The sequence below is a fragment of the Coregonus clupeaformis genome, chromosome 14, assembly GCF_020615455.1.
Source record: "Coregonus clupeaformis isolate EN_2021a chromosome 14, ASM2061545v1, whole genome shotgun sequence".
NCBI classification, from domain to species: domain Eukaryota; kingdom Metazoa; phylum Chordata; class Actinopteri; order Salmoniformes; family Salmonidae; genus Coregonus; species Coregonus clupeaformis.
The window spans coordinates 26423237-26442294 of record NC_059205.1 but is presented as its reverse complement, the minus strand read 5'-3'; the positions used below and the strand labels follow the sequence as shown (position 1 = coordinate 26442294).

The following is a 19058-nucleotide window of genomic DNA, read 5'->3' as shown; positions in this document are numbered from 1 at the left end:
ATTCCATTTATGTCTTTAATCATCTTCTCATCAGTAGGCTTACAGTATTATTTTTGCTAACAGGACCAGCGAATGAAAGACAGGGCTTCATACAATCACAACTTTGTGTATGTGAGAAAAGCAGTGACAGGAAGTAAAAACATCTTGCACACTATACAAGCTAATATTATCAATAAAGAAACATTCAAATCTTTGTACACCCCACCTCTTTTCCAAAAGTAAAAACATTTTTTGAATTGAATTATAACTTAGGCATAGTAAAAAATATATAGAAAACAAACAACCTCATAAAATATATTTAAACCCAAAATTCTAGCATGCATAAAAAACTGGAATGACAATCATTAGCATTCTGTCATCCAGATGACTTTATCATCAATTTTGTCAAACCAGTTCTGAACTTTCATTGGTTGTTCTCACAGAAATGTATGGTATTAAAGTTCTAACTGCTTGAATAAAAATGACTGGCAGTCATTTTGTGGCTCAGAAGATGAACTGCAACATCAGGCTGCCAGTTACAGCACATCTTGGTTAGAACCGAGAGGTTTAGTGGTCAGAGAAGTGGTTCTTTGCTAAAGATCACTGGCCAGCATTTCGTAGATCACACATGGGTAAGGCTGTTACTGTGCTTGTTTTAATGTTTTACAATGTGGCACAATCTGGTGATTTGCTATGACTGCAGAGGACTTGCAGTGAGGATACAATCACATGTCCCTGGTCAGAGGGAGATGGATGGAGGACAGTGGACACAGGATAAAGACAAGACAAGTCCATTCAAAACAGCTTCATGGAACTACAGGTTAGTCAGGAAAGTCAGTCTGAGTAACATTGTAAGAATGCTGTCCCAAGGCAGGAATTATTTTCTCATTTAATGTTACCAAAATCATGATAACTTATGTGTAAAAAGGCCAGTGTAAAATGAAATAAGAGCCACATATACAAGGAATATATGACTCTACAACAACAGAATATATGACTCTACAACATACAGAGTCTCAGTTACAACAAGCTCAGGAATGTAGTTCCTTCGCAAACAGATGGAGACAGTTGACCTACAGGCAACAATAAACACCTTTTTCTTTTTTTTTAAAGGGAATTTTACAGTGTCATAAGTAATGGTCAAGGCATCCATCTTCTGTCTTTGGAAGATCGTAGCTTTATCACATTCTGTTAACATCCACGACAATGGTTCGATAGGAGATTACATGATGATCTAGCGCCCTGCATATCCCAGTAGGATCAGGAGCCTCCACTGACCCCCTCTACACAGACGTCTCCGACTGCAGCCTCATCACAAACTTGTGGCTCTTGGGGTCAATAAACTCCTCACCGATACGCAGGAAGGGGAGGGGCTGCACTGTGACGACGAGGGAGAAGTCGAGGCGGCGCAGGGAGAAGACCAGACCCTGACGCAGGGCAGAGGTTACCGGCTCCTCGCTCACTAGAGTCCACTGGCGCCCCCTACCATGCTCACGCTGGTACTGCATGGTAGGGCCCGGGCTCACATAACGCTCCAGGAATGCCTGGAAAGACAAAATAAAATACAGCCTTTCAAAATCAACCTGAATGAGGAAGACATGTGAATGGGTACAGAGAGGATGAGTAGTTAAGTACAAGTTCGAATTTGAATTCTAGATCTGATCAAATGCATGCTATTTATTAGGGCCGGGAGGATACCAGTATAGCGATACACTTTAGTATCGTGGCAAGGAAACAAAACAGATTTGACTTCTTTAGGAAAACAGCCCTAATGTTGGAAACAAATATAATTATGCTGTCATCCAGTCACATGTATTTTTTTCCCAAGCTGTAGCAGACAATATTTTACATATAGCAGGTTTTTAAAATGACCAAACAGTTTGGTCTGCTTTGTGTTTTCATTTTTGTCATGGAAAAAATAAATCGCAATACTGGTATCGTCCCATGCCCTACTATTTATCCCAAAAGCTGTTGTAACATTTTACCCAGAGTCACACAATGTATCCCTTCTATTTGAAGGTTATATATTATAGACTCCAAGAGAACATGATAAATTCTGCTCACCTTGGGGGTCATGTTGTGGGTGATGCAGAACTGCAGGTGTGTGAGGATGCTCTCCATGCTGTGGTAGGGCTGCTGGCGCGTGGTCCTCAGGTACTTCTGCATGGCCCGGGCCATGGGGGCGAAGATGGCCTGAGCCGCCTCCCGGGGGTCCATCACCTCACGGGGATGTTTGTGGGACGAGGCTGCGGGGTCATCATCCTGGAGACGCTTGATGTGGGTGAAGGCCTCTTCCACCGCTACTACCAACCTGGACAACACAACAATAATCATTATGATCAGTGTTATTATTATCAGCAACAGCTCTCAATGAGAAGTGGCATCAGTCATCATAACTGTGCCTGAAACACACTATGAAAGGGACTGGTTATCCTCTAGCAACATACATAGCAACAAGACTCACTGGAGACATAAACAGAACAGGGACATCAACAGGATTCTTCTTTCCCTATTTACTTTAAAAGCATATTACTGAAATGTATAGGGGACAGGATGTTGTCGGTCTTACCTGGCCTTGCGCTTGCGGCACCTGCGGTCCATCTCGGCCTCCTCGTAGTAGTACTCGTTGTGGGAGTTGTCCCTCCTGCGGGCCGCAGCAGCGATCATGGCCCGGGACTGACTGGTGGAGTTATTGGTGCTGTTCTCTGTGGATCAATATATCAGTCAGTGGATGGATGGGAGGGATGGATGGGAGGGAGGGAGGGATGGATGGAGAGGGAGGGAGGGAGGGTGGGTGATGGAGTGATGGGGGAGGGAGGGATGGATGGATGAGAGGGAGGGAGGGAGGGTGATGGAGTGATGGGGGGAGAGAGGATGAGAGGGTGGGGAGGGAGGATGAGAGGGGGGAGGATGGATGGATAGATGGGAGGGAGGGGAGGGATGGATGGGGGAGGGGGGATGGAGGGGAGGGAGGGAGGGAGGCAGGGATGGATGGGAGGGAGGCAGGGGAGGATGGATGGGATGGAGGGGAGGGATGGATGGGATGGAGGAGGGGAGGGAGGGGAGGATGGATGGAAGGATGGATGGATGGGAGGATGGATGGATGGGAGGGAGAGGATGGATGGATTGGAGGGAGAGAGGGGAGGATGGATGGGAGTGAGGGAGGGGAGGATGGATGGGAGGGAGGGGAGGACGGATGGGGGGAGGACGGATGGGAGGGAGGGGAGGACGGATGGGAGGGAGGGGAGGTCATGATGGGAGGGCGGGAGGGATGGATGGGAGGGCGGGAGGGATGGATGGGAGGGCGGGAGGGATGGATGGGAGGGAGGGCTGTAGGGATGGGAGGGAGGGCTGTAGGGATGGGAGGGAGGGCTGTAGGGATGGGAGGGAGGGCTGTAGGGATGGATGGGAGGGGAGGGCGGGAGGGATGGATGGGAGGGATGGATGGGAGGGAGGGATGGGAGGGAGGGATGGGAGGGCGGGAGGGAGGGAGGGATGGGAGGGCGGGAGGGAGGGAGGGAGGGAGGGAGGGAGGGGGAGGACGAATGACTGGATGGGTGGATTGATGGATGGCTGGCTGGTCAGATGAATGGAAAGATACTGTAAGGTAGAGAGATAGAGGGGGTGTAGAATGCTGTATACCGTCCAGTGAGTAGACTTTGAATCCAGACATCTTCTTGGAGAGGATGGACTTGGGCAGGTTGAGCAGGGCAGGGTTGTAGACTGGGAAGTCACTGTAGTACTGATCCAGCACCCACACTGCTGCCCTCTGGATACTGGAACACACAATCATAATCTTCATTACTATCAACATCACAATGAGGTTATGTGAACAGCACAATGTACAGTGGCTTGTGAAAGTATTCACCCCCCTTGGCATTTTTCCTATTTTGTTGCCTTATATCCTGGAATTAAAATGGATTTTTGGGGGGTTTGAATCATTTGATTTACACAACATGCCTACCACTTTGAAGACGCAAAATATTTTTTATTGTGAAACAAACAAGAAATAATACAAAAAAACAGAAAACTTGAGCACAAAGTCAATACTTTGTAGAGCCACCTTTTGCAGCAATTACAGCTGCAAGTCTCTTGGGGTATGTCGCTATAAGCTTGGCACATCTAGCCACTGGGATTTTTGCCCATTCTTCAAGGCAAAACTGCTCCAGCTCCTTCAAGTTGGATGGGTTCCGCTGGTGTACAACAATTTTTAAGTCATACCACAGATTCTCAAATGGATTGAGGTCTGGGCTTTGACTAGGCCATTCCAATACATTTCAATGTTTCCCCTTAAACCACTTGAGTGTTGCTTTAGCAGTATGCTTAGGGTCATTGTCCTGCTGGAAGGTGAACCTCCGTCCCAGTCTCAAATCTCTGGAAAACAAACAGGTTTCCCTCAAGAATTTCCCTGTGTTTAGCACCATCCATAATTCCTTCAATTCTGACCAGTTTCCCAGTCCCTGCCGATGAAAAACATCCCCACAGCATGATGCTGCCACCACCATGCTTCACTGTGGGGATGGTGTTCTCGGGGTGATGAGAGGTGTTGGGTTTGCGCCAGACATAGCGTTTTCCTTGATGGCCAAAAAGCTCAATTTTAGTCTCATCTGACCAGAGTACCTTCTTCCATATGTTTGGGGAGTCTCCCACATGCCTTTTGGCAAACACCAAACATGTTTGCTTATTTTTTTCTTTAAGCAATGGCTTTTTTCTGGCCACTGTTCCGTAAAGCCCACCTCTGTGGAGTGTACGGCTTAAAGTGGTCCTATGGACAGATACTATAATCTCCGCTGTGGAGCTTTGCAGCTCCTTCAGGGTTATCTTTGGTCTCTTTGTTGCCTCTCTGATTAATGGCCTCCTTGCCTGGTCCGTGAGTTTTGGTTGGCGGCCCTCTCTTGGCAGGTTTGTTGTGGTGCCATATTCTTTCCATTTCTTAATAATGGATTTAAAATGGTGCTCCGTGGGATGTTCAAAGTTTCTGATATTTTTTTATAACCCAACCCTGATCTGTACTTCTCCACAACTTTGTCCCTGACCTGTTTGGAGAGCTCCTTGGTCTTCATGGTGCTGCTTGCTTGGTGGTGCCCCTTGCTTAGTGGTGTTGCAGACTCAGGGGCCTTTTAGAACAGGTGTATATATACTGAGATCATGTGACAGATCATGTGACAGATTGTACACAGGTGAACTTTATTTAACTAATTATGTGACTTCTGAAGGTAATTGGTTGCACCAGATCTTATTTAGGGGCTTCATAGCAAAGGGGGTGAATACATATGCACGCACCACTTTTCCGTTACTTATTCTTTAGAATTAAGTTATAAGTTTAGTTATTTTTTTCATTTCACTTCACCAATTTGGCCTATTTTGTGTATGTCCATTACATGAAATCCAAATAAAAATCCATTTAAATTACAGGGATGAATACTTTTGCAAGGCACTGTACGTACACAGACACACAGAGACAAACACATGCACACACTCACCTGAGGTGTCCAACGTTGTAGAAGCGACTAGCCCCGTCTGTCGCGCGCACCACCTTGAGGCAGAAGGCAGGCTGCAGGTGTCTAACCTCCAGCAGCACCAGGGCCAGGTACTGGATGAAGAGCAGCGCATCCACCAGCGATGCAGCATACTCCACGATGCCTCTATAGTCCCTCTCCCGGGGCTCCAGCACGCGCACGCCGTAGAACAGCCAGTAGGACGCCACGAACAGGAACACCAGCACCATGAGCAGGCAGCGGAAGATGAAGAAGCGGGGCAGGGTGGCGTGCGGCGGGCGCAGGAACAGCGCCCAGGAGGAGATGAGGAGCACCAGGAGCTTGAAGGCCAGGGAGACGTAGAGACCCTCGCAGGGCGTGCCGCAGGGCTCCAGGGCCTCACGCCACAGCAGTTGGGGGAGGACCAGGAAGGCCAGGGGGGTGACCAGAGCAAACAGGCCTAGGCAGCCACCCAGCACAGGCCCCAGGAAGCGCTTGCATTCCAGGGGAGACGATTCCTCCAGCTCCTTGGAGACGCGCGTCAGGTCCTCGTTGGACACGCTGTGTTCTGATGTGCCTGTGACCACGGTGGTGTTCTCGCCCCAGTTGTCATCCTGCAGACAGGGACAGAGACAGGACATAGAGTAATCGTGGAGGAGAGATTGGAGGGGGGCTTTATAGAGATATAAAAGGATAGAGAGGTTGCGATTTGGATGGGTAGGGAAGATTATAACTGGACCTGACGTTTTTCTGACCACATAACCTGATCCTGGTTAGGTCACATGGTCAGGAAAAACCGTTGTCGCCATTATGAGATAAAGATTCTGAGAAAGAAATATGGAGATCTAGAGGGGTTGAAGAGGAGAAGGTTGTGATTCTAACCCTGTCATCACCGCGGGTCGACTCTGCATCTAGTAGTGGCTCCCCAGGGGCCTGGATGGTGACAGACTTGTCCCCACGGCTGCTGCCGTCTCTGCTCTTGGAGCGATGTCTGTCCCTCCGATCCCTGGATAAAAGAAAGGACAACCACACAGTTATATGTTAGCGTGTTAAGCCTTTGTCGTTGCGTAACCGAGGCCTGGGGGTACATGTGTTTTCCACGTGTGTGTGGTTGCTCATCAATATGCCCATTGACTAATGGATCAATGTGTGTGTGTGTGTGTGTGTGTATTACACATGCATTTGAGCCTAGTGTTTCACTAAAACATGCGTGGAACGATTGTTTAAAGTGTACTTGCACGCTTGTGTGTGTTTTTTTGTGCATGTCTGACCAACCCTCTGGTACCTGTGCTTGCGGGAACTGCGGGAGTGGGACGACTTGTAGGAGTAGCCCGAGTACTGTGACTCGTTGTCCATATCTCGGGTCGGTGGACGGGGTTGACAGGCCCCTCTTCCCCCCGTGCCTAGTTCCCTGACTCTGCCCAGCTGGCTCTTGCGCTCAGAGATGGACTTGGTGGATAGGGCCAGGGGCAGCTTCAGCAGCTCAACCTTACTCCTGAGGGAATCTATCTTGGAGGCCGGAGGACAGGGAGAGGGAGAAGAGCCCACCAGACAAAGACGGAATCAGGGAAACAATGGACTAGAAAAAGGAGGGGAGGGGAGGAAGAAGAGAAGATAGACTAGACAGGAGGGGGGGGTGAAAATATAGGATTATGAGTAGGATGGGGGTGGGGTGGGGGGTGGGGGGGGGGGGGGGGTTGAAGTGGACAGGCCCTGAAATAGAGGAGAGAAGGGGTAGAATTGGTGACAAAATCAAACTCCTATCCCTAATCTGGTGTTTAAATCCAACCTGATTTAATTTTACATTTACATTTTAGTCATTTAGCAGATGCTCTTCTCCAGAGCAACTTACAGTTGGTGCATTGATCTTAAGATAGCTAGGTGGGACAACCACATCTCTCAGTCATAGCAAGTAAATTTTTCCTCAAAGTTGCTATCAGCAAAACCAATGCTAGTGGGGGTGGTTGTGGGATAATCTGTGGGATTATTTAACATACTCTTGGAAGAGGTAGCGTTTCAGATGTTTTCAGAAGATGGGCAGGGACTCTGCTGTTCTAGCTTCAGGGGGAAGCTGGTTCCACCATTGGGGTGCCAGGACAGAGAGGAGCTTTGACTGGGCTGAGTGGGAGCTGCCCTCCCGTAGGGGTGGGTGAGCCAAGAGACCAGAGGTGGCAGAATGGAGTACTGGGGTTTGGGGTGTAGTGTTTGAGCATAGCCTGAAAGTGTTTGTGGGTATTTGACCCTGACTGTCTGTGCAACTGAAGATGACGTTAGCCAATTGAGCTAAAACGTGTTAGCTCTAGGGGTGAATACAAGCTTTTAGATCTCAGGTAAGGTTGGCCCTCAAGTAGTTCTACAGACCATATTGGATTACTGTGTTTTCACAAACTTGTTTGCCCTCTCCCTCTCTTTCCCCATCTCACATTCCCTCTTGGTCTCCCTTGGCCCCCTGGGTAACAGGGCCTCTCTGCTGCCATGGTGATGAAAAGAGGGTGTTCAGATGAAGGGGATTGGAGGTTGACAGTTTCCATGGAAAACTGACCGTATGCCACCCTCTCCTACCCTGAGAAAAAGACTGTCTTGTCACATGCTTAATTGATATGGGCACTATGTTAACTGTATTGGCTTACCATGTTAAATTGGACAGTTTGATTTGTCACATATGGGGCAATAGTCAGTCATGGCCATGCATGCAGGGCATTACGTTGAACAACTAACTCCCTTAAACTGCCATTCTATTCTCAACTGTATGTCTGTTTGCATGCACAAGTTTATTTAAGCATCGACTTGGGAAGTGCCCCACTGTCTATGCTATAAACTCATATCCTTTGTACCCACCAATAAAAACCTAAGAGCCCTAGAGCATTTGCTGAACTTCAGCTCCCATCACATGCTGATACGAAACAATCTATAAATCAGTCAATGTGGATGTGCTGTGCAGCCTTGGGAGGGTGTGGTGCACATGGAGCAAAATGTATAGCCTACTCCTCCTACATTTCAAAAAATGTCTGCTACATAAGGCAGAGCAGAGAGAACCCACATGCTCATTGTGGCTTGCTTGGCTTGTTCATATTCCCATGCTCTGGACTTGATCTCCCAAAAACAGATCCCCCACACAGGCTGTCTACTTGATACTGGGGATATGATTATGATGAACATCTGATCCATCAAGGTGTGGTCTGCTGGAGAGACAGAATTCCCTTTTCTTATTCCACCCTATATGTCATGTAACCAGGTCAATGAACTGTGCGATAGTGGTGACTCCTCACTCACGCCAACCTCACTTAGCCACATCATCATATCATAAAGACCTAGCCAGCAGGAAGCTCTGATTTCACCATTATTGAAACAAGACCCAGATGTCAAATATAAAGACCCAGTCTATCTATAAAAAAAAACTGGAGGCCTCTTCAATGTTGTGATGCAAAAATACTAGCGAAATGCATAGCACTCAGAATTAAAAAAGGTTTCGCCAGGTATTGTTCATCCTGATCAGAGGTTTTTTACATGGACAATACATTGGAGATAATATGACAACTACTAGAAATAATAGAACAACATGAAACATAAGAAGCTAGGCCTAGTATTCATAGCAGATTTTGAAACAGCCTTTGATAAAGTAAGACTGGATTTTATATATATATATATATATATATATATATATATTTCGGCGAGTCTCTTATTCAATGGGTAAAATAAATGTATTGCAATCCTAGGTGTAAAATAGTAAATAGTGACTACTTCTCAGAGAGTTTGGAACTGTCAAGAGGAGTTAAAGGGTGCCCGCTGTCACCATATCTATTCGATATTGCCATCGAAATGCTAGCTATTAAAATCAGATCAAATAACAACAGAGGATTAGAAATCCAAGGCTTAAAAACAAAGGTGTCCATGTATGCCAATGAATATGAACTGGTTGGGCTGAGATTATTAAATATAAAAGCACTAAACGTCTCTAAAAGCTTCACTTATACAAAAGTTTTACTTTAATTCAAAATGGTTCTCAAGTAGATTACTAAGAAAGGCTCATTCCTTGTTTAAAAATTGCCTTTTTGCTTTTGTGTAGATTGCCATGTCTCATTTTCGATTAATTGAAAATGAAACCTTGTTCAAAGTATCGCTCTTTTTCAAACAAGCATTGCAGAGCTGGTTACAATTTCATCCCCAGAAAAGATAGAACAACTATTACAACAAATATTATAGTTGAACTCAAATGTGCTGAGTGATATAAATGATATTGTAAATTGGAATGGTAGAATTATGTCTTTCATGGAGCTATCGGAATTTTATGGGAAGGTCTACTCAATCCAAGATTACAACCAATTGATTACAGCATTACCCCAAAAATGGAGGAGGCAGGTAGCAGCAGGAGGAGGTAGGGAACTGGTCTGTCTGCCCAATATAAAGGATCAAAACTGGCGGAGGAACAAAAATAGCATAAATAGGAAGGTATACCAGTTTAATTTGAGGACCAGGATGTTGACAGCTGTGCCATACAGATTGCAAAATAGCTGGGAAGAGATGTTTTATGTACCGATTTCATGGCACAGAGTGTATGAGTTGGTATATAAAACGACAAGATTCAAGACTTCGTGCTTTTCAGCTAAAATGATTGTACAGAATTCTTGCCACCAACAGAAAATTTAAAATTTGGGGCATACAATCATCGCAGCTCTGTATATTTTGTTGTGAGGATAAAGAAACAATAGACTATTTGTTCTGGTATAGCCTGTTTCTGGTCTCCGGTTCAGCGAAATGGCTAAAAAAGGAATGGCTAAAAAAGCATAACATTAATCTAAAATTGACCCTAGAAATAGCATTGTTGGGAGATTTGGAGAGACCTGGTCAGTTAAATACTTTTACTAAGAGTATTAGTAATCATCTTCAACTCGCAATCTGTGGATTCTATTCGATTAGATAGATTCAAATTGTATGTTAAACATCACATCATAGTTGAAAGATATATGGTGTGTAAAAATCCAAAGAGGGTGGCCAGCAGAGACAGGTGGGATGGGTTGAGGTGTCTGCTAGATGACTGAATGTAATGTAAATGTTGCCGGTTTCACTGCAGGTAGATTATATATATATATATATATATTAGGGCTGTCAAAAAATAGCGCGTTAACGACGTTAATTAGTTGTTTGCTGTTAATTACGCCAATTTTTTTAACGCATTTCACGATGCGCAGTGTGACAAATTATTCAGGTCAGGAAAGTGGTTGGGAGCTAGAGGCGAGATGGAGCAAGGTGAGCAAAGTGGGCCTATTGACGGATTCAAATATAAAAAGAATGATGATGGTACAGTTAACAAGTACAAGGTTATTTGCAAGATTTGTAAGAAGGAGTTTCAATTTCACCGGAGCTGTTCAAGCTTGAAGTACCATGTCAACGCCTAAACATGCGTTTGCTGGGCCGTCAGATTCAGCAAGTGGTTTGCGCCAGACCACGCTGAATGTTTGCAGGCAATTAACAAAATCAACCTCAGATAATTTGACCAACACAATAGCAAAATGGATTGCAAAGGATTGTAGACCCATTAGCATTGTAGAAGACTCAGGTTTCCTTGATGTTTTGCAAGTGCCGTCTCAAGACTCATTCTATAAGCCACCGTCAAGAGCCACAGTTATGAAGAAAATCCACGAGCTCTATGAAAACGAAAAAAGAAAAAAGGAAAGAGGTCTTGGCTCAAGTAAATCATATCGCCCTGACAGGAGACCATTGGACATCAGTGAGTAACAACAATTACCTCGGAGTAACTGCACATTTAATCAGTGACACGTGGGAACTGAAGTCTTTTGCGCTGACTATATTAAAAACTGAGGAGCGTCATTTTGCGGAGGCTTGTAAAGAACAGTTCCTGTCTGTTGCACGTGAGCGGGACATCGTATGCATTTCAGAAAAAAAATGGTTAGGATTCAGGTGTAATTGCAAATAGTGATTAATCATGATTAATCCACTGAAAATTCTGATTAATTTGATTAAAAATTTTAATCATTTGACAGCCCTAATATATATATATATATATATATATATATATATATATACACACACACACACACACACAGTACCAGTCAAAAGTTTGGACACACCTACTCAGTCAAGGGTTTTTCTTTATTTGTACTATTTTCTACATTGTAGAATAATAGTGAAGACATCAAAACTATTGAAATAATACATATGGAATCATTTAGTAACCAAACAAAAAGTGTTAAACAAATGAAAATATATTTTATATTTGAGATTCTTCAAAGTAGCCACCCTTTGCCTTGATGACAGCTTTGCACACTCTTGGCATTATCTCAACCAGCTTCATGAGGTAGTCACCTGGATTGCATTTCAATTAACAGGTGTGCCTTGTTAAAAGTTCATTTGTGGAATTTCTTTCCTTCTTAATGCGTTTGAGCCAATCAGTTGTGTTGTGACAAGCTAGGGGGGGGTATACAGAAGATAGCCCTATTTGGTAAAAGACCAAGTCCATATTATGGCAAGAACAGATCAAATAAGCAAAGAGAAAAAAACAGTCCATCATTACTTTAAGACATGAAGGTCAGTCAATTTCTTTAAGTGCAGTCGCAAAAACCATCAAGCGCTATGATGAAACTGGCTCTCGTGAGGACCGCCACAGGAATGGAAGACCCAGAGTTACCTCTGCTGCAGAGGATGAGTTCATTAGAGTTACCAGCCTCAGAAATTGCAGCCCAAATAAATGCTTCACAGAGTTCAAGTAACAGACATCAACATCAACTGTTCAGAGGAGACTTTGTGAATCAGGCCTTCATGGTCGAATTGCTGCAAAGAAACCACTACTAAAGGACAACAATAAGAAGAGACTTGCTTGGGCCAAGAAACACGAGCAATGGACATTAGACCGTGGAAATTTGTCCTTTGGTCTGGAGTCCAAATGTGAGATTTTTGGTTCCAACCGCTGTGGCTTTGTGAGACGTGGTGTGGGTGAACGGATGATCTCTGCATGTGTATTTCCCACTGTAAAGCATAGAGGAGGAGGTGTTATGGTGTTGGGGTGCTTTGCTGGTGACAATGTCTGTGATTTATTTAGAATTCAAGGCACACTTAACCAGCATGGCTACCACAGCATTCTGCAGCGATACGCCATCCTATCTGGTTTGGGCTTAGTGGGACTATCATTTGTCTTTCAACAGGACAATGACCCAACACACCTCCAGGCTGTGTAAGGGCTATTTGACCAAGAAGGAGAGTGATGGAGTGCTGCATCAGATGACCTGGCCTCCACAATCACCCGACCTCAACCCAATTGAGATGGTTTGGGATGAGTCGGACGGCAGAGTGAAGGAAAAGCAGCCAACAAGTGCTCAGCATATGTGGGAACTCCTTCAAGACTGTTGGAAAAGCATTCCAGGTGAAGCTGGTTGAGAGAATGCCAAGAGTGTACAAAACTGTCATCAAGGCAAAGGGTGGCTATTTGAAAAATCTCAAATATATTTTGATTTGTTTAACACTTTTTTGGTTACTACATGATTCCATATGTGTTATTTCATAGTTTGAATGGCTTCACTATTATTCTACAATGTAAAAAATTAAGAAAAACCCTTGAATGAGTAGTTGTGTCCAAACTTTTGACTGGTAGTGTATATATACAGTGGGGAAAAAAGTATTTAGTCAGCCACCAATTGTGCAAGTTCTCCCACTTAAAAAGATGAGAAAGGCCTGTAATTTTCATCATAGGTACACGTCAACTATGACAGACAAAATGAGGGAACAAAATCCAGAAAATCACATTGTAGGATTTTTAATGAATTTATTTGCAAATTATGGTATATAAGTATTTGGTCAATAACAAAAGTTTCTCAATACTTTGTTATATACCCTTTGTTGGCAATGACACAGGTCAAACGTTTCCTGTAAGTCTTCACAAGGTTTTCACACACTGTTGCTGGTATTTTGGCCCATTCCTCCATGCAGATCTCCTCTAGAGCAGTGATGTTTTGGGGCTGTCGCTGGGCAACACGGACTTTCAACTCCCTCCAAAGATTTTCTATGGGGTTGAGATCTGGAGACTGGCTAGGCCACTCCAGGACCTTGAAATGCTTCTTACGAAGCCACTCCTTCGTTGCCCGGGCGGTGTGTTTGGGATCATTGTCATGCTGAAAGACCCAGCCACGTTTCATCTTCAATGCCCTTGCTGATGGAAGGAGGTTTTCACTCAAAATCTAACGATACATGGCCCCATTCATTCCTTTCCTTTACGGATCAGTCGTCCTGGTCCCTTTGCAGAAAAACAGCCCCAAAGCATGATGTTTCCACCCCCATGCGTCACAGTAGGTATGGTGTTCTTTGGATGCAACTCAGCATTCTTTGTCCTCCAAACACGACGAGTTGAGTTTTTACCAAAAAGTTATATTTTGGTTTCATCTGACCATATGACATTCTCCCAATCCTCTTCTGGATCATCCAAATGCACTCTAGCAAACTTCAGACGGGCGTGGACACGTCTGGCACTGCAGGATTTGAGTCCCTGGCGGCTTAGTGTGTTACTGATGGTAGGCTTTGTTACTTTGGTCCCAGCTCTCTGCAGGTCATTCACTAGGTCCCCCCGTGTGGTTCTGGGATTTTTGCTCACCGTTCTTGTGATCATTTTGACCCCACGGGGTGAGATCTTGCGTGGAGCCCCAGATCGAGGGAGATTATCAGTGGTCTTGTATGTCTTCCATTTCCTAATAATTGCTCCCACAGTTGATTTCTTCAAACCAAGCTGCTTACCTATTGCAGATTCAGTCTTCCCAGCCTGGTGCAGGTCTACAATTTTGTTTCTGGTGTCCTTTGACAGCTCTTTGGTCTTGGCCATAGTGGAGTTTGGAGTGTGACTGTTTGAGGTTGTGGACAGGTGTCTTTTATACAGATAACAAGTTCAAACAGGTGCCATTAATACAGGTAACGAGTGGAGGACAGAGGAGCCTCTTAAAGAATAAGTTACAGGTCTGTGAGAGCCAGAAATCTTGCTTGTTTGTAGGTGGCCAAATACTTATTTTCCACCATAATTTGCAAATAAATTCATTAAAAATCCTACAATGTGATTTTCTGGATTTTTTTCCCTCAATTTGTCTGTCATAGTTGACGTGTACCTATGATGAAAATTACAGGCTTCTCATCTTTTTAAGTGGGAGAACTTGCACAATTGGTGGCTGACTAAATACTTTTTTTTCCCCATTGTACAGTGAGGGAAAAAAGTATTTGATCCCCTGCTGATTTTGTACATTTGCCCACTGACAAAGACATGATCAGTCTATAATTTTAATGGTAGGTTTATTTGAACAGTGAGAGACAGAATTACAACAAACAAATCCAGAAAAACACATGTCAAAAATGTTAAAAAATTGATTTGCATTTTAATGAGGGAAATAAGTATTTGACCCCTCTGCATAATATGACTTAGTACTTGGTGGCAAAACCCTTGTTGGCAATCACAGAGGTCAGACGTTTCTTGTAGTTGGCCACCAGGTTTGCACACATCTCAGGAGGGATCTTCTCCAAGTCATTAAGGTTTTGAGGCTGACGTTTGGCAACTCGAACCTTCAGCTCCCTCCACAGATTTTCTATGGGATTAAGGTCTGGAGACTGGCTAGGCCACTCCAGGACCTTAATGTGCTTCTTCTTGAGCCACTCCTTTGTTGCCTTGGCCGTGTGTTTTGGGTCATTGTCATGCTGGATTACCCATCCACGACCCATTTTCAATGCCCTGGCTGAGGGAAGGAGGTTCTCACCCAAGATTTGACGGTACATGGCCCGTCCATCGTCCCCTTTGATGCGGTGAAGTTGTCATGTCCCCTTAGCAGAAAAAACACCCCCAAAGCATAATGTTTCCACCTCCATGTTTGACGGTGGGGATGGTGTTCTTGGGGTCATAGGCAGCATTCCTCCTCCTCCAAACACGGCGAGTTGAGTTGATGCCAAAGAGCTCGATTTTGGTCTCATCTGACCACAACACTTTCACCCAGTTCTCCTCTGAATCATTCAGATGTTCATTGGCAAATTTCAGACGGCCCTGTATATGTGCTTTCTTGAGCAGGGGGACATTTTACATTTTAGTCATTTAGCAGACGCTCTTATCCAGAGCGACTTACAGTTTAGTGAATGCATACATGTTAGTTTTTTTCATACTGGCCCCCCGTGGGAAACGAACCCACATCCCTGCCGGCCAAACCCTCCCCTACCTTGGACGACGCTGGACCAATTGTGCGCCGCCCATGGGTCTCCCGGTCGCGGCCGGCTGCGACAGAGCCTGGACTTGAACCAGGATCTCTAGTGGCACAGCTAGCACTGCGATGCAGTGCCTTAGACCACTGCGCCACTCGGGACCTTGCGGGCGCTGCAGGATTTCAGTCCTTCACGGCGTAGTGTGTTACCAATTGTTTTCTTGGTGACTATGGTCCCAGCTGCCTTGAGATCATTGACAAGATCCTCCTGTGTAGTTCTGGGCTGATTCCTCACCGTTCTCATGATCATTGCAACTCCACGAGGTGAGATCTTGCATGGAGCCCCAGGCCGAGGGAGATTGACAGGTCGTTTGTGTTTCTTCCATTTGCGAATAATCGCACCAACTGTTGTCACCTTCTCACCAAGCTGCTTGGCGATGGTCTTGTAGCCCATTCCAGCCTTGTGTAGGTCTACAATCTTGTCCCTGACATCCTTGGAGAACTCTTTGGTCTTGGCCATGGTGGAGAGCTTGGAATCTGATTGATTGATTGCTTCTGTGGACAGGTGTCTTTTATACAGGTAACTCTTAACTCCCTTTAAGAGTGTGCTCCTAATCTCATCTCGTTACCTGTATAAAAGACACCTGTCCACAGAAGCGAGAGGGGGTCAAATACTTATTTCCCTCATTAAAATGCAAATCAATTTATAACATTTATGACATGCGTTTTTCTGGATTTTTCTGTTGTTATTCTGTCTCTCACTGTTCAAATAAACCTACCATTAAAATTATAGACTGATCATTTCTTTGTCAGAGGGCAAATGTACAAAATCAGCAGGGGATCAAATACTTTTTTCCCTCACTGTAAATAAAAAAGACCTAGCCATGGTTACATAACCATGATTGCCTTCCAACCCCAGTGCAGCTCAGTGTAAACAAGCGTAACGGTAGGGTCAGTATCTTCTGGCAAGGCTAATCCATATAATATAGATAGGGAAAATATGCAAACATCTACCAAGTATGCTGGCATCTGTCAGATTCATCTGCCTGTGCTTGTTGAAAATTCATACACAAGCAAGTCCAGTACCCACTCCAGCCCCTTGAGTAGCTACCAGGAATGAAAGTCAAATGATATATCCAACTCAACCTCAGTCACTTTTAGAAATCTGGCCGTGTAGTCCGGGATTTAAGATGATGACCCAGTCAGACAAGTCAACGCCGAAGGCAGGGCTTGTCTGACAGTGTATAAACTATCATGCATGTCTCGTTGCCCCACAGTGAGCATCACAGATGCCTTCTCTGAGTACACATCTCTCTGTTCCCATGACTCTACAATTAACTAGCCTAACATAACAGCACACATGCCTGCCAAATGACACAACCATTTCCTTCCTCTCTTCCAAAGCTTAATGCTTTAATAGTTGCTTGGTAAATATAAACAGAGGTGATATACCCCTAACTACATGCCCACACAGAAATACAATTCAAAGCCATTGGACAAATCAACGTTTTCTACATTTCATGAAATCCAAACTTTCACCAACTGTTTGAGGGAGTGGCAGATTCCAAACAACTCTCATTGTGGCAAAGCGGTATGTAACTTCATGTAACAGTATTTGAAGCAAAAAGACGGCAACTGTGAAAATAAACATGCCCAGTACAGTGGTAGAGTGAGTATGAGAAAGGGCCACACACACCATTTCAACCTCCACCCACCTACTTCTAACTGCAGTGACAATCTTCCTATGTGCTATGAAGTGGAGCAGGTGTGTGTACAATGTAAAAGATGGGGTGTGGCCAAATCAACATTTGGTTTATGGACTGGACAAAGCAGTCTTATTACGATATTGTTACAAGAGGGGCAAGACAGTTGACCCTTCACTTGCCAACACTAACTGTTCTGTGACCATATCCAAGCATGGGTTTGAGGTTACCACTGTCCAAAGTCTTGCCTCAGTCACCACTATGCCTCATCTATGGGCCTCCGACTTGTGGGCCTGTTTATTTTGAGAGCCACAGGCAACTGGGACAATAGCCTTGGCCCTGGGAACTCTACAATAGCCCTAGCAAAAGCTAACTGCATGAGAAAAATAGGCATCAGATAAACAAATACAGATTAATCAAAGTTGGTTGTTGTAACTTCATTAGATTCTGATCATTTTACAGGACCACTTTGATAGCATAGGCCTAACATAACTTTTAACTTAAAACATTTAAAACTCAGTAATTGTGTAGTTTACGAAGTTAAAGTTTAACAATCGCCATAATTTGTGGTGCTGTAGTAACCTACTGTTGACATACTGTTTCACTTTAGTCTCTATGATACATTTGTAACATGCATATCTGCAGTCCTTGTTAATAACTTCTTACAATGGTGACATACCCTACGTTGTTACAATGTTGCAAGTGCAACAACGTTACAAACATGTAATTTAGCCACAAATTGAATCAGATACACCGTAGTTAACTATATTCGTAACAAATAGTGGCATGCCTCATTTCATTACCAGTCGGTTTGGAACAGGGATCTTCATTAAGTGTAACCACAAAAGACTGAATGAAACAATAACCTGTTACTAAATTAGCAATAAACTAGTAAACACAAAACATGTTTATCGAAGATTCAACTACGATATATAAAAGTTATAAATGCCAATTTTATCCGACGTAGCAGAAATGTATCCTCCATTATGAGGGTTAGCAAACAATGGGACGAGAATCTCCCGTCACTATCGGGCACAAATGGATGATCCGTTTCCAGTCCGCCAATATTTTCCTCCATTTATTTTCGAAAGGGGAAGCCCTGGATGAATGGATCATGCATATTGAATTGAACACCAACCTTCGGCGAAATTTCTCACGAAGCTTAAACCCACACGTGTCCTCTCATCGTCTCGTTCCCATCTCGTTGGGATGAGGGTCGGCTAATTTCTGCCAAATTGTTGGGACTGAGGATTCAACTCTTCGAACCACGTTGCTACGTGGCCTGTGTGAATATAACAATAGGCCCGATCAGGCCAGGGGTCCTCTCTAAACTTCCCTGCAGCTTCGGTCTGGAGTGAAAACCGAGTGCGAACATAGCCTCTTCCCGACTTTTGTTTCGGAACCATGAAACCTCACCCTAGCGCTTATGTATTTTATTCGCCCTTTACTTCAATGGTCAATTATTTCCAAACATGTTCACTATATCTATCCACACTGAAAAAGAAGCTTTCGACCACCCAAAACGGCGTAGGCCTACTTATCCCCAAATATCCATTCAGGTATTTTAACTTTCTTCTTTTCCACCCTCCACTGACTTGTAGACAAGGTTGCCAGGTGTAGCTACGCTACAATTTTTACCCGAATGTCCTCTGAAAACCCGCCCACAATGCCTGGAAACAATCTTTAAATAAAAAAATCGCAGCAGGAGAGGAGTTGCCACATTTATC

General features: G+C 44.4%; 1 protein-coding gene across 3 annotated transcripts; it reads right to left on the bottom strand.

The window, feature by feature from the left end:
• Position 1: 1 nt before the first annotated feature.
• On the bottom strand, positions 2–18950 carry LOC121581106 (vang-like protein 2). 3 transcript variants are annotated; one of them, XM_045224769.1, is made up of 8 exons: positions 18470–18950; positions 6742–7075; positions 6339–6462; positions 5463–6070; positions 3622–3755; positions 2549–2684; positions 2044–2290; positions 2–1523 (listed from the first exon to the last, which is right to left on the bottom strand). In XM_045224769.1, the coding sequence occupies exons 2-8, from the start codon at positions 6810–6812 to the stop codon at positions 1263–1265; spliced, it is 1581 nt and encodes a 526-aa protein (XP_045080704.1). In that variant the 5' UTR covers positions 6813–7075; positions 18470–18950; the 3' UTR covers positions 2–1262. The 3 variants fall into 3 exon arrangements, with proteins under 3 accessions (XP_045080704.1, XP_041752422.1, XP_041752423.1); XM_041896488.2 differs by having other exon boundaries at positions 6742–7035; XM_041896489.2 differs by having other exon boundaries at positions 6742–6965.
• Positions 18951–19058: the final 108 nt, after the last annotated feature.

What these genes read in the sequence shown, in the direction of transcription:
- LOC121581106 (XM_045224769.1), bottom strand. Translation starts at nt 6,812, where the DNA reads ATGGACAACGAGTCACAGTACTCGGGCTACTCCTACAAGTCGTCCCAC. An exon ending in CAAAGTCTACTCACTGGACG is followed by an intron (nt 2,685 to 3,621) that starts GTATACAGCATT and finishes ATTGATCCACAG; the next exon opens with AGAACAGCACCAATAACTCC. An exon ending in TGCCGCAAGCGCAAGGCCAG is followed by an intron (nt 2,291 to 2,548) that starts GTAAGACCGACA and finishes TGTGTTGTCCAG; the next exon opens with GTTGGTAGTAGCGGTGGAAG.